At 47.3% G+C, this 16,413-nt stretch overlaps 1 protein-coding gene across 1 annotated transcript in view; it reads right to left on the bottom strand.

The window, feature by feature from the left end:
* SMARCD1 (SWI/SNF related, matrix associated, actin dependent regulator of chromatin, subfamily d, member 1) overlaps positions 1 to 15,222 on the bottom strand; it is a 37,059-nt gene extending 21,837 nt beyond the window's left edge. Inside the window, exons 1-3 of the mRNA XM_040340274.1 lie at positions 14,978 to 15,222; positions 2,607 to 2,794; positions 49 to 91 (exon numbers count right to left, since the gene is read on the bottom strand). Coding sequence (XP_040196208.1) covers positions 49 to 91; positions 2,607 to 2,794; positions 14,978 to 15,133 — 387 coding nt within the window. The 5' untranslated portion in view covers positions 15,134 to 15,222. The remainder of the gene's footprint in view (positions 1 to 48; positions 92 to 2,606; positions 2,795 to 14,977) is intronic.
* Between the last annotated feature and the right edge of the window lie 1,191 nt (positions 15,223 to 16,413).

Here is a 16,413-nt window from a genome sequence, read left to right as displayed (position 1 = left end):
CTTCAGAAACATGTTTTATTGGTAGTCCATCATTTCGTCAACACTCACCCTCTGAGGTAGAATCTTATCAGCCATCTTCTTCTTTTTAGCACTTTAAAATTGAAAAAGAAATGAGATCAGCGAAGATCACGGCCTTCCCCTCCAGGACAGTGTACAAACATTCAGATATTCATAAGTGATGGCACAATAACTCAGCGCTACCTCTGAGGCCTAAACCGACAATTGCTTTTTGTTCCACATGGGCACACAAATGTTTAACAAACTCGGTGACAGACAACAGTCAACCTTCGCTTATAACATTTAAATTAATGGACGCAAAGGAAGAGGACTGAAATCCCAACAGGCATAACCCTTATAAAAGAAAAGTACAGGTCAGACCCATAGGCAGATAAGCTGAAATGTTGGTAATGTTCTAAGTCAGTTGTCCTTTACACACTGCAGGACTTAATGTCCTTAACAAATGTGGATGTCCAAGCCAAAAGAGAAAAAAATCTTCGGGGTAAAATTAACCACTTGTCGACCAGGCAACCGGCAGGTTGGCTCGGCTGGGCATTTCGACTTTACCATACGTCGCTTTTTCTTTTTGCCAATAGGGGCACACGTGCGCTGGGGGCCGATGCGAGTGCCGGTGGGCGCAATGACTGCCAGGCACCTGTGATTTCTTCGTGACAGAGAGAACATGGATCAGTGTGTATAAACACACAAATCCCGGTTCTTTCAGGGGAGTAGAGACAGATCGTGTGTTCATACACTGATCAATCTCTCCTCCTAGACAGTCCCCCCCCACAGTTAGAACACAACTAGGTAACACAGTTAACCCCTTGATCACCCCTAGGTGTTAACCCCTTCCCTGCCAGCGACATTTATACAGTAATCATTTAATTTTTTATAGCACTGATCGCTCTATGAATGTCAATTGTCAAATGTCTGATGTGTCCGCCACAATACCGCAGTCCCGATAAAAATCGCAGATTGCCACCATTTACTAGTAAAAAATAAAAATTCCATAAATCTATCAGCTATTTTGTAGACGCTATAACTTTTGTGCAAACCAATCAATATACGCTTATTTTTTACCAATAATATGTAGCAGAATACATATCGGCCTAAACTGAGGGGGGATTATTTTATTTTTTGGGATATTATAGCAAAAAGTAAAAAAAGATAGTTTTTTTCTTCAAAATTGTCGCTCTTGTTTATAGTGCAAAAAATAAAAAAACTGCAGAGGTGATCAAATACCACCAAAAAAGCTCTATTTGTGAAAAAAAAATTGTTTGGGAACCACGTCGCACGACCGCGCAATTGTCAGTTAAAGCGACGCAGAGCTGAATCGCAAAAAGTGGCCTGGTCATTGAGCAGCCAAATCTTCCGGGGCTGAAGTGGTTAATGAATGCTGTTCTGTCATGTTGCAGTTAATTTAAAATTACCCTTTTAGGGATATTGCAGTTACTCAGCCATAGCATATGAATAAATCATAATAAAATGGGAAATTGTGAAGTTTCCACGTAATCCCCTTTACAAATACTCTAAGCTGCATGTACTATATACACAGATCAGCCATAACTTTATATGACCACCCACCTAATATGGAGTAGGTGCTGCCCAAACAGCCCTGACCCCACAAGGCATGGATGCCACTAGACCTCTGCAGTATCTGTCACCAAACCGTCTGTAGCAGATCCATTGAATCGTGTAAATTGAACTGAGATCTGGAGAATTTGGAGGCCACATTAACACCTCAAACTATTCTTGAACCATTTTTTTCAGTGTGGTAGGGCATATTAGCCCACAGAAAGCGGTCACTGCCATAAGGAAATACCATTTCCACAAAGGGGTGTACTTGATCAGCAACAATGTTTAGGTAGGTGAAACGTGTCAAAGTAGCATCCACATGAATGGCAGGATTCAAGGTTTCCCAGCAGAACATTGCCCAAAGCATCACAGTCTTTGATGGCTTGCCTTCTTTCCATAGAACATCCTGGTATCACCTATTCCCCCAGATAAGTGACACACACACACACACACACACACACACACACATCTGGCCATTCACATGATGCAAGAGTACATGATTCATCAGACCAGGCCACCTTCTATTGCTCCGTGATCCAGTTCTGATGCACACTCGCCCATTGTGGGCTCCTGGCTGTGGACACGGGTCAACATGGGCACCCTGACCAGTCTGCGGCTACACAGCCCCATACACAACAAACTGCGATGCCCATTTTTCTGCTTTCAACACATCAACATCAGGGACAACATGTTTACTTGCTGACTAATATATCACACCCCCTTTCAGATGACATTGTAATGAGATAATCAAATGTCATTCACCTAAAGTGGTTGTATAGTCTTTTTTGGAACTTTTACCTACAGGTAAACCTATAAGGCTTACCTGTAGGTAAAAAAAAAAAAATATATCTCCTAAACCTTTACGGTTTAGGAGATATTCCCCCTGCAATGACCTGCTGACTGCAGCGGCGCGTGCGCACAGGGAATTCTCGGCTCAAGGCCCAGCCGATGCCGGATCTTGCTGAACTGACATATTGGATACAACAGTGACCTTTTTTTAGGGCACTAAAAACTTAAAATGTTTCATTAGTTACCTGTGGTTCCTATTTTGAGCTGCCTGTTGCTGAACTTGCTGTATTTGCTGAGGTGCAGGGCGTTTCCGGGACTGGTCCATACCTGACTGAGCCATCCCTGGTCGAGCAGCTGGGCTTCCACCATAACCTGGAGGTCCCATGGCTGGTCCCTGAGGAGTCATCCGACTGCCTGGAAGCATCCCGGGTCGCTGCATTAAACCAACATTCACCAATTAGTATGATGTGAACTTTGTATGATTAAGACAATGAAGAATCAACAATCATAAATGGAGAACTACATTCAGCAATCTATACATCTACTGCCTAGCACATATGTTGTGAACCAGGTTAAAGCGGAGTTCCGGCCACAATTTCACTTTTTAAATATAAATACCCCTGTACTACACAAGCTTAATGTATTCTAGTAAAGTTGGCCTGTAAACTAAGGTCCGTTTTGTTAGGTTGTTGCAGCATTTAGACACTTTATAAAATAGAAATTGACTGGGGCCATCTTAAGTGTGGGCATCATGAAGCCAGACTGTATGACTTCCTGGATTTCAGCCTTACAGATCTCGCACATGCTCAGTGCTGCACAAGCAGTGTCAGATCAGGTTTCAGCACCTGTGCTGTCCAAGTCACATGATTCTTTGAGACTGGGGAGTGCACAGACTCCTGGAAAGTTACACCCACTACATTCCCAGGAGTCTGTGCGGTGTAGGTTAGGAAGCTTAAGCACCTAGGTGCAGGAAGTGAGAAGATGAACTATTCTGCCTAGCAACAACACTTTGATGGCATCTAAAAAAAAAAAAAAAATTTTTTCGTAAAGGACGAATGACATTTTTTAAAACTACTGATGTAATGTTATATTTATGGGTGGAACTCCACTTTAAGTTCATTTATATAGAGAGATAATAAATCTAAAATTCAAGGAGGAAGGGCCCCCCCATTTGCAACTAAACACCCTCATCTTAAATACATTGGGGCTAATTGGTGTACTTCTTTACTATTTGTCATAAGCAATGTATACCATATTATGTAAAGATTCAGCTGGATAGTGCCAGTATAATGATGCAAGGGAAGATGGTGTTAAGCCATTTTTGGTTAAGCCTAGATTCACAGTGCTGCTGCATAGTAATGCAGTTTTCTGTGTGTTTTTACATGCTCTTTTTTTTTCAGAGGATTGGATTTTATACACAAAACTCAGCCAAAAACACACATGAACATCTGTTTTACATGCGCTTTTCATGCGTTCCCACTGAAGTTTATTGGGTTAAAAATGCACTATGCTGGACCCAAAGAAGCACTTTTTCAAAAATCGCACTACATCATGTTGCATTGATGTTAACAGGTACCACAGAATAACCACTTGCTGACCGACCGCCACATAGATCTACTGCTACAGGGCAGCCGCGTTGTGCAGAATCATACACTATATACAGTGGGAATCGAAAGTTTGGGCACTCCAGGTAAAAATTTGTATTAATGTGCATAACGAAGCCAAGGACGGATGGAAAAATCTCCAAAAGGCATCGAATTACAGATTAGACATTCTTATAATATGTAAAAAAAAGTTAGATTTTATTTCCATCATTTACACTTTCAAAAATTACAGAAAACAAAAAAATGGCGTCTGCAAAAGTTTGGGCACCCTGCAGAGTTAATATCTTATACTGCCCCCTTTGGCAAGTATCACAGCCTGTAAACGCTTTTTGTAGCCAGACAAGAGTCTTTCAATTCTTGTTTGAGGTATCTTTGCCCATTCTTCCTTACAAAAGTCTTCCAGTTCTTTGAGATTTCTGGGCTGTCTGTCACGCACTGCTCTTTTAAGGTCTATCCATAGATTTTCAATTATGTTGAGGTCAGGAGATTGTGAAGGGCCATGGCAAAACCTTCAGTTTACGCCTCTTGATGTAATCCCCCGTGGATTTTGAGGTGTGTTTAGGATCATTATCCATTTGTAGAAGCCATCCTCTCTTTAACTTCAGCTTTTTCACAGATGGTATCAAGTTACCATCCAAAATTTGCTGAAATTTTATTGAATCCATTTTTCTTTCTACTCGTGAAATGTTCCCTGTGCCACTGGCTGCAATACAACCCCATAGCATGATTGATCCACCCCCATGCTTCACAGTTGGACAGAGGTTCTTTTCATTAAATTCTGTGCCTTTTCTTCTCCAAACGTACCTTTGCTCATTCCGGCCAAAAAGTTCTATTTTAACCTCGTCGGTCCATAGAACTTGTTTCCAAAATGCATCAGGCTTGTCTATATGTTCATTTGCAAAGTTCAAACGCTGATTTATGTGGTGAGGACGTAGAAGAGGTTTTCTTCTGATGACTCTTCCATGAAGACCATATTTGTACAAGTATCTCTTTATAGTGGAATAGTGTACCGCGACTCCAGTGTCTGCCAGATCTTTCTGGAGGGATCGTGCAGTCAAACGTGGGTTTTGAATTGCTTTTCTCACAATCCTGCGAGCTGTTCTGTCTGATATTTTTCTTGGTCTTCCAGATCTTGCTTTAACTTCCACTGTTCCTGATGACTGCCATTTCTTAATTACATTCCGAACAGAGGATATTGACATCTGAAAACGCTTTGCTATCTTCTTATAGCCTTCTCCAGCTTTGTGAGCGTCAACTATTTTCACTTTCAGTTTTCTAGACAACTGCTTAGAAGAACCCATGGTGCTGATTGTTGGGGCAAGGTTAGATGAGTCTGGGCATTTAAAACCTTTGAGATTGACATCACCTGGTCTTCCCAGACGATGATTGAGAATAATCCATGACACTGGCAGGTCTCAGCTTTGCAAAGGGGGCAAATGATGGAAATAAAATCTAACTTTTTTTTACATAATATAAGAATGTCTGATCTGTAATTTGATGCCATTTGGAGATTTTTCCATCTTTCCTTGGCTTCGTTATGCACATTAATACAAATTTTTACCTCGGGTGCCCAAACTTTCGATCCCCACTGTACATATACACACACACACACACACACACACACACACACACTTGAAGACCAAGCCCTTCCGGCACGTTTTGTTTACAAGTTTAAATCATTTTTTTTTTTGCTAGAAAAGGACTTAAAACCCCAAACATACTATGTTTTGTTTTAGCAGAGACCCTAGGGCAGTGATGGCGAATCTTGGCACCCCAGATGTTTTGGAACTATATTTCCCATGATGCTCATGCACTCTGCAGTGTAGGTAAGCATCATGGGAAATGTAGTTCCAAAACATCTGGGGTGCCAAGTTTCGCCATCACTGCCCTAGGGAATAAAATGGCGATCTTTGCAATTTTTTTTAATACAGTATTTGCACAGCGATTTTTTGGGGGAATACACGTTAATAAAAAAAAACAAAAAAAAAAACACAATATACGCCCCAATTTTGATAGAGCAGTATCGTAATGGCACAATTCCTCTGCTGGACCTTGAGACTGGGTGGGTCTGCAGCCTGGCCACCCCAGTTTTACATATCCACCTATCAGAACAGAATACCAGAACTTCTGGAATGTACTGAGGAGGAAGTCAGGGATAGCACTGGGGAAGGCAAGTACACCCTGGGAATCTATCATAGGAGCCCCATAGGAAGACAATAAGCTGGAGTTCTCCTTTAATACTGGTGTGTTCTGGGAGTCAGTGACTCTGGGGACATTTGCACCTATAGGCTGGGTTCACACCCAAGATGGCTGTGGATCGCATTGGAACGATGTGCATCCCTGCTCTCTATTTCAGGGACAAATCTTTGCCTGAATTGGGCCCTAAAAAGGAGCCAAAGACGCCTCCCCAGACATACGTGAATGGGCTCCATATGCCTCGTTTCCACTGAGTGGATCGGTTCGGTATGCTATTTTGGGTGTTTCCACTATGAAAGCGTGCCATAAAAGCGAACCGTACCGGACCATTCTGGGTCCTGCTTCAGATGTGGGGCCATAGAAAATGGAACGGTTCCATTAGGGCGGACCTACAAATACATCTCACTGATTGGTGGACGCGCTAGGAATTTTTTCTAAATCCTGTATGGTCCCGACGTTCCGATTTGCAGTGGAAACACTCACGAGAATAGACTGGTCCATTCTAAACCGTTCCAAACATACTGACCCGAACCGTTCCGTTCAGTGGAAACAAGGCAATAGAGAGCCAGTCAATCTCCTGTCATGCGAATTGGATTTGGGGAAACTTGCATCCAATTCACAAAGGTGTGGGCTAGTTCACACCAGAGGAATTGGTTGGCCAGCCTTACCCAACACAGACCTCAAAAAGCCTTTTTCCCTGTCATGGCAGGTCACTCCATTGAGCTGCGATGGTGGGGAATAAAAAAAGCATGGCACGGTCTTCTTCAGCAGTGTGGTCCTATGTATTTCCTGAGCGGAGGGGCCACAGGACCTAAATGGAGCATCATGTTGACATTTCAGTAACGTTTTAACAAAAGAAGGGTTACAGTGACGCTCCGGCCCAAGTAGGTGGCATCCCGTTATTACCGGGGAGGCTCCTCTGCCTCAGTGTAGATGAGGCCTTGTTATTACTATGAGGTAGAGCTATTTTTTTGCTTAAAATAAAAACCACAAGTCTTGGCGCATCATCTTTCACATTATACAAAAAAATTGGGCTAACTTTACTGTTTACACAGATTTAACAGACATTTACAAACAAATACAGAAGAAAGAGCACAGCCATCCCAGACTACTGACAGTTATCTTGCATGACATTTTTAGATCTCATGGAAAGGTCTAGGACAAAAATGCTAAATTGATTTACATGCTGATATTTAATATGTTTTTTTTCTTCTGTATTAACTGTTGTTTTTAAAATGTCTGTTAAATAAATCATTTATACTTTTTTACTTGGTGTGCTCTTTAAAAATCCCATGGGCAATTTTGTTTTTTGTTGTGTGCATACTATTGGGGACGGAGTATCAGCTCTACCCATTTGAGGCTAGCTCTACTTTTTCTGTATGGTTTATTTTTTTTTTATAATTCATTGAAGTGTATTTTCCCCCCCAAAAAAATGCGTTTGAAAGGCCGCTGCGCAAATACAGTGTGACATAAAATATTGCAATGACTACCATTGTATTCTCTAGGGTCTCTTCTGAAAAAATAAAATAAAATGTGTATATAAAAAAACATGTTTGTGGGTTCTACGTAATTTTCAAACACAAAAAGCTGATTTTGGGGGGGGGTGCTTCCTGTCCCATTTCCCGGTTCCGCCTACGCACTGCCTCGGCAGCGACTCCTCTCCTCCTAGGTGGCCCCTCTGCTGTCAATCAAATCCAGTGACGGGGCCGAGTCCTACAGTCTATGGACGCAGTAAGCGGGAGCACGCCCCCATGGAATAAGGCTCTCCGTGGGGGCACTCGAAAAGAGGAGCAAGGAGCACTGCGTGGGGGACCCCAGAAAAGGAGGATCGGGGACGCTCTGTGCCCTTGCACAGAGGAGGCAAGTATAACAGGTTTGTTATTTAAAAGAAAAGAAAAAGAAAAAATCTTTACAATCACTTTAAGTAACAAGTGTCAGAAAAGACTAAAGGCCCATACACACGATCGGACTTTCCGACAATGGTCCGATGGACGTGTTTTATCGGACAATCTGTATGCTCCATCGGACAATTGTTTTCGGATTTTCAAACGGACAAATGTTCGCTGCGAATGCACTCAAACTTTCCGACAACAAATGTCCGATGGAGGAAAATCCGATCGTGTGTACACAAGTCCATCGGACTAAAAGCCAAAAGTACAAACACGCATGCTCAGAACCAATGCTAAACATCAAACAAAAGCAGAAGTTGCCCAATGATTTGGCGAATGTTACGAAAAAGTTCTGCCGTGTGTATGCAGAACAAGTTCACGGCCAGGTATTTGCACCCACTTCCGGACACTCAGTCTTGGGCAGACTGCCGGCATGACGTCACCTCCCGTCCCATCCCCCTGTTGTGTTCTGGGAACACTCGGCTCCCAGTACACAACGGGAGCCAATCGGCAGGCATAGCGCGACTCGCACATGCGCCATAGGGAACCGGGCAGTAAAGCCGGAGCCGAGTGATTGTTCAGCTGGTCCTGGGAATTGCCCTCTGGTAAGCGGTCTCTTATTACGGTGGAGGGCTCACTTATATTGTTTTATCTGTCACTTGGTGGTGTGGAATCTTAGGACTTCATCTGCAGAGACATAAATAGGAGTCCTATGTTGATCACCCAACTGTTTATGCCATATCTTCCTATGGACTTGTGTTATATATCGGAGAGTGATCCATGTTGAAAGATACATGTATATGGACTTTAATACATCTACTCTTTAAGATCATTATTGCATATTGTTAGTGTCTGTGGCGCGGATTTGTTTGTTCTGTTTAGTGAAGCCGGAGCGCTTCACTTCTGCCTCGTTACCACTGAGCGGATCGGTTCAGGTCGCTTAGAATGGAACGGGATAGAATGGTCCGGTCTATTCTGCAGAGCATAAGCAAAAACGTCTGTAGAAGAAACGCTGTTACCGCGTTTGGCCCTTGAAATGCCTCTAAACACAGCTTTTGAGCGCATTTTTTAGGCCTCATGTACACTGCTGAACTCTCCTCTGTTATCAGTACACTGGATCATTTCTAGTCGTTTCTATGCAGTCGAGTTTAGAGGCTTTTTTTAAAAGTGAAAAAATGTGTTCAGGACGGATGTTCAGAGGCATTTGAAACGCCAAACGCATTTAACAACTTGGAAATGCATGTAAAACGCATTGAATAAAAGAAAGACGCTACATTTCAGAAATGATTCCTTATTGAAAACGCTTTTGAACTAAAACGCTCATTAACGCCCCTAAAAGCGGCAAGTAAAAGTGACAAACCTGATGGTTTTTCGCTGTCATGTCACGTTGTTTAGAAGAGGTTTTCAAACGTCCTGTGTACATGAATCCTTACTGTATAAACTGACCTCATTTACAGACTGAAGTTCATCCCTGTGATCTATTCTAAACAAACCAATTTGTTTATAGGTATCTTGCAATGTTAATAAACATTTGGAGGCTTTTTTTGACGGCTCTGCACTATTTAGATAGAATTGTGGAAATGCTGGATTAAGATCGTGAGGAGGGGGGGGGGGGGTTTATTTGAGAGCGCATTTTTTTAACGATTAATCGTGCAGCTCTACTATGAGCTGATCTGCACACCCGACCTTCTCATTATTACCATCATATCTACAATGTCCAATCGCGAGCAAGGGGGAGTGTCTCTACTCTCTATACACAGCGCGGCGGGGAAAACAGCTATTCAAACGAAAGCTGACTGAAATGTTCCCCGCGCGGTGATTAACGCGGCATCATAACACTAGGTACGGGGGACACGGCTGCAATATGTTTGGGGGGACATGGCTGCAATATGTTTGGGGGGACATGGCTGCAATATGTTTGGGGGGACATGGCTGCATTTGGGGACACATTTAAAAAAAAGTATCGGTATTCGGTATCGGCGAGTACATAAAAAAAAAGTATCGGTACTTGTACTCGGTCCTAAAAAAGTGGTATCGGGACAACCCTAGGTGCAGCATCAGTCACACAGAGGGATGCAGCACCAGGTAATGGGGGTCAGTAACAAATGGGAAAGGGTGCAGTGCCTGGGGGGGGGGGGGGTGTTGGTCACGGGGAGGTAAGGATGTGGTAAAGAGGTCTGATACACAGATATGGGGGAGGGGAGTAGAGTAGACCTGGTAATGGGTGTTGGTCACACAGAGTGGGGGGCGGGGTATGTAAGGACATGGTATTGGGGGGAGGGGTGCCCAGTAATGGGGTCTGATACACATATGGGGGGAGGGGTTGACCAGTAATGGGGTCCGATACACATATGGGGGAGGGGTGACCTGTAATGGGGTCTGATACACATATGGGGGGGAGGGGTGACCTGTAATGGGGTCTGATACACATATGGGGGAGGGGTGACCTGTAATGCGGTCTGATACACATATGGGGGGAGGGGTGCTCAGTAATGGGGTCTGATACACATATGGGGGGAGGGGTGCTCAGTAATGGGGTCTGATACACATATGGGAGGAGGGGTGCTCAGTAATGGGGTCTGATACACATATGGGGGAGGGGTGACCTGTAATGGGGTCTGATACACATATGGGGGGGAGGGGTGACCTGTAATGGGGTCTGATACACATATGGGGGAGGGGTGACCTGTAATGCGGTCTGATACACATATGGGGGGAGGGGTGCTCAGTAATGGGGTCTGATACACATATGGGGGGGAGGGGTGCTCAGTAATGGGGTCTGATACACATATGGGGGGAGGGGTGCTCAGTAATGGGGTCTGATACACATATGGGAGGAGGGGTGCTCAGTAATGGGGTCTGATACACATATGGGGGGGAGGGGTGACCTGTAATGGGGTCTGATACACATATGGGAGGAGGGGTGCTCAGTAATGGGGTCTGATACACATATGGGAGGAGGGGTGCTCAGTAATGGGGTCTGATACACATATGGGAGGAGGGGTGCTCAGTAATGGGGTCTGATACACATATGGGGGGGAGGGGTGACCTGTAATGGGGTCTGATACACATATGGGGGGGAGGGGTGACCTGTAATGGGGTCTGATACACATATGGGGGAGGGGTGACCAGTAATGGGGTCCGATACACATATGGGGGGGAGGGGTGACCTGTAATGGGGTCTGATACACATATGGGGGAGGGGTGACCTGTAATGGGGTCTGATACACATATGGGGAGGGGTGCTCAGTAATGGGGTCTGATACACATATGGGGGGAGGGGTGCTCAGTAATGGGGTCTGATACACATATGGGGAGGGGTGCTCAGTAATGGGGTCTGATACACATATGGGGGAGGGGTGACCTGTAATGGGGTATGATACACATATGGGGGAGGGGTGACCTGTAATGGGGTCTGATACACATATGGGGGAGGGGTGACCTGTAATGGGGTCTGATACACATATGGGGGGGAGGGGTGACCTGTAATGGGGTCTGATACACATATGGGGGGAGGGGTGCTCAGTAATGGAGTCTGATACACATATGGGGGGAAGGGTGCCCAGTAATGGGGTCTGATACACATATGGGGGGGAGGGGTGCTCAGTAATGGGGTCTGATACACATATGGGGGAGGGGTGACCAGTAATGGGGTCTGATACACATATGGGGGAGGGGTGACCAGTAATGGGGTCCGATACACATATGGGGGGAGGGGTGACCTGTAATGGGGTCTGATACACATATGGGGGAGGGGTGACCTGTAATGGGGTCTGATACACATATGGGGGGGAGGGGTGCTCAGTAATGGGGTCTGATACACATATGGGGGAGGGGTGCTCAGTAATGGGGTCTGATACACATATGGGGGAGGGGTGACCTGTAATGGGGTCTGATACACATATGGGGGAGGGGTGCTCAGTAATGGGGTCTGATACACATATGGGGGGAAGGGTGCCCAGTAATGGGGTCTGATACACATATGGGGGGGGGGAGGGGTGCTCAGTAATGGGGTCTGATACACATATGGGGGGAGGGGTGCTCAGTAATGGGGTCTGATACACATATGGGGGGGGAGGGGTGCTCAGTAATGGGGTCTGATACACATATGGGAGGAGGGGTGCTCAGTAATGGGGTCTGATACACATATGGGGGGGAGGGGTGACCTGTAATGGGGTCTGATACACATATGGGGGAGGGGTGACCAGTAATGGGGTCCGATACACATATGGGGGGGAGGGGTGACCTGTAATGGGGTCTGATACACATATGGGGGAGGGGTGACCAGTAATGGGGTCTGATACACATATGGGGGGGGGGGTGACCAGTAATGGGGTCCGATACACATATGGGGGGAGGGGTGACCTGTAATGGGGTCTGATACACATATGGGGGAGGGGTGACCTGTAATGGGGTCTGATACACATATGGGGGGGAGGGGTGCTCAGTAATGGGGTCTGATACACATATGGGGGAGGGGTGCTCAGTAATGGGGTCTGATACACATATGGGGGAGGGGTGACCTGTAATGGGGTCTGATACACATATGGGGGAGGGGTGCTCAGTAATGGGGTCTGATACACATATGGGGGGAAGGGTGCCCAGTAATGGGGTCTGATACACATATGGGGGGGGGGGGGGGGGGGCTCAGTAATGGGGTCTGATACACATATGGGGGGAGGGGTGCTCAGTAATGGGGTCTGATACACATATGGGGGGGAGGGGTGCTCAGTAATGGGGTCTGATACACATATGGGAGGAGGGGTGCTCAGTAATGGGGTCTGATACACATATGGGGGGAGGGGTGCTCAGTAATGGGGTCTGATACACATATGGGGGGGGGTGCCCAGTAATGGGGGAGGGGTGCCCAGTAATGGGGTCTGATACACATATGGGGGGAGGGGTGCTCAGTAATGGGGTCTGATACACATATGGGGGAGGGGTGACCTGTAATGGGGTCTGATGCACATATGGGGGGGGAGGGGTGACCTGTAATGGGGTCTGATACACATATGGGGGGGAGGGGTGACCTGTAATGGGGTCTGATACACATATGGGGGGAGGGGTGCTCAGTAATGGGGGAGGGGTGCCCAGTAATGGGGTCTGATACACATATGGGGGGAGGGGTGCTCAGTAATGGGGGAGGGGTGCCCAGTAATGGGGTCTGATACACATATGGGGGGAGGGGTGCTCAGTAATGGGGTCTGATACACATATGGGGGAGGGGTGCTCAGTAATGGGGTCTGATACACATATGGGGGAGGGGTGACCTGTAATGGGGTCTGATACACATATGGGGGGGAGGGGTGCTCAGTAATGGGGTCTGATACACATATGGGAGGAGGGGTGCTCAGTAATGGGGTCTGATACACATATGGGGGGGAGGGGTGACCTGTAATGGGGTCTGATACACATATGGGGGAGGGGTGACCAGTAATGGGGTCCGATACACATATGGGGGGGAGGGGTGACCTGTAATGGGGTCTGATACACATATGGGGGAGGGGTGACCAGTAATGGGGTCTGATACACATATGGGGGAGGGGTGACCAGTAATGGGGTCCGATACACATATGGGGGGAGGGGTGACCTGTAATGGGGTCTGATACACATATGGGGGAGGGGTGACCTGTAATGGGGTCTGATACACATATGGGGGGGAGGGGTGCTCAGTAATGGGGTCTGATACACATATGGGGGAGGGGTGCTCAGTAATGGGGTCTGATACACATATGGGGGAGGGGTGACCTGTAATGGGGTCTGATACACATATGGGGGAGGGGTGCTCAGTAATGGGGTCTGATACACATATGGGGGGAAGGGTGCCCAGTAATGGGGTCTGATACACATATGGGGGGGGGGGAGGGGTGCTCAGTAATGGGGTCTGATACACATATGGGGGGAGGGGTGCTCAGTAATGGGGTCTGATACACATATGGGGGGGAGGGGTGCTCAGTAATGGGGTCTGATACACATATGGGAGGAGGGGTGCTCAGTAATGGGGTCTGATACACATATGGGGGGAGGGGTGCTCAGTAATGGGGTCTGATACACATATGGGGGGGGGTGCCCAGTAATGGGGGAGGGGTGCCCAGTAATGGGGTCTGATACACATATGGGGGGAGGGGTGCTCAGTAATGGGGTCTGATACACATATGGGGGAGGGGTGACCTGTAATGGGGTCTGATGCACATAGGGGGGGGGAGGGGTGACCTGTAATGGGGTCTGATACACATATGGGGGGGAGGGGTGACCTGTAATGGGGTCTGATACACATATGGGGGGAGGGGTGCTCAGTAATGGGGGAGGGGTGCCCAGTAATGGGGTCTGATACACATATGGGGGGAGGGGTGCTCAGTAATGGGGGAGGGGTGCCCAGTAATGGGGTCTGATACACATATGGGGGGAGGGGTGCTCAGTAATGGGGTCTGATACACATATGGGGGAGGGGTGCTCAGTAATGGGGTCTGATACACATATGGGGGAGGGGTGACCTGTAATGGGGTCTGATACACATATGGGGGGAGGGGTGACCTGTAATGGGGTCTGATACACATATGGGGGGAGGGGTGCTCAGTAATGGGGTCTGATACACATATGGGGGGAAGGGTGCTCAGTAATGGGGTCTGATACACATATTGGGGGAGGGGTGCCCAGTAATGGGGTCTGTGGAGAGGGACAAATAACCAAGTACTCAGAAATAATGTTTGCTGGGGTGTGGTGTCCGGTAATGGGGGTCTGGTACACATATGTATGGGGGAGGGGGGGGGGTAGATAAGTGCCCTGTATTGGGGTGTCACATAGAAGTGGGGAGGGGTGTAGAGTCCAGTATTGGGGTATCACATAGAAGGGGGAGGGGTGTATTCTCGGTCACACAGAGGAGGGGGGAGGGGTAGATAAGTATCCGGTACAGCCCGGCTCTCTTACCGGGTAAGCGGCTCCTGGCATCGGTGACCGGTACATGCCCTGCCCCGGGGCGGGGCCCATCCTCACAGCAGGTCCGGGTGTCCCGGGGCCCATCACAGCGGGCGCAGGCCCGGATCCCCCGGGAGTCACCGATTGGAAGCCAGCCCGCGCCGCCATCGCTTCGCAACAATGGGGCCGGAACCGGAAGTCGTGTGTCACACCGGGGGCGGGGGGGACACTCACAGAACAGCGCTACTTGCAGCAGCAAGCATGAATGAAAGACCGGAAGTTCACGGCCGCCATCTTGGATTTGGGCAATTCTCACCGCTGGGAGCATTTTTCAAACTTTTCAGTGACTTAAGCAGCCATTTTGGTCAGGGGCAAAGCTCTAAACCGATTACTAGATGTCAACGACAGCACGTCTCTATGATCGGCCTAGAGCATGTTATACATTCGCCACTGGAAGCCAGAAGCCGCTCAGGTGTTATGTGTGTTTTGTAGGGTCAGACACGATCTCTGCTCCGCTATATCTGTGCATACGGACAGCCCTCACGGTAAATGGCCACCGAGTCGACACTTCCGGTCGGTAGAAGCGGAGCGGTTCTCTATTTGTGTGACGAGATTTGATTGTAATCTGTGATGTGACCGACGTCCTATGAGGCCAACATGGAGATACAGAGCGGCGCCCTCTGCTGGCCGGAGGTCACCACTGCACGACCCTCCTCCTTCCTCACACAACTCAAATGAGGCATTTCCCGCCAATTTCACCTGACAACAATGTGTATGAGTAGTATACATCATATAACATATAACTCTTCAAAGTGCAAATAATGGCAATTTTTTTTTACATTGAATAGAAACTGGCCCTAGCATGTGTATGCCTCTGCAGCTAAAGCAGTGTGCAGTTTTGGGGCAGTAAAAGTGCGGCTCAGACATTGAGTTTTACTGCTCCCCAGCCTCACACGTGAACAAGCCCTGAGGGAAGACTGGTACAGGAAGGTTCAGGTTACAATGTAGACAATCGCTGACTCTGAATCCATCCAGTGAAAGAGGTGCCGCAGGGGCCGGGTCCTGTTGTCTGTGTCTATGAATGCTGCAGCAGGACTCGGGGAGCACGCCCGTACAAGTGCCCCCATGGAATGTGGCTCTGTGTGGGGGCACTCGAGAAGAGGAGGAGCCAGGAGCGCCTCAGGGGGACCCCAGAAAAGGAGGATTGGGGTCGCTCTGTGCAAAACCCTTGCAAAGAGGAGGTAAGTAAAACATGTTTGTTATATAAAAAAAACAAAGCTTTACAATCATTTTAAGCAACAAGTGTCAGAAAAAGCCTTAGTCTTTTAGGCCTCATGTACACTGCTGTTGGGCATGTTTTTCAGCTGCCCCTGAACTCTCCTCTATGTTATTCTATAAGTACATGTACACATGGGGCCAGATCCACAAAGAAGTTACGCTGGCGTATC

This window comes from Rana temporaria, chromosome 2 (genome assembly GCF_905171775.1).
Source record: "Rana temporaria chromosome 2, aRanTem1.1, whole genome shotgun sequence".
NCBI classification, from domain to species: domain Eukaryota; kingdom Metazoa; phylum Chordata; class Amphibia; order Anura; family Ranidae; genus Rana; species Rana temporaria.
Note: the sequence above shows the minus strand (reverse complement) of the source record. Positions and strands in the feature narration are given on the sequence as shown.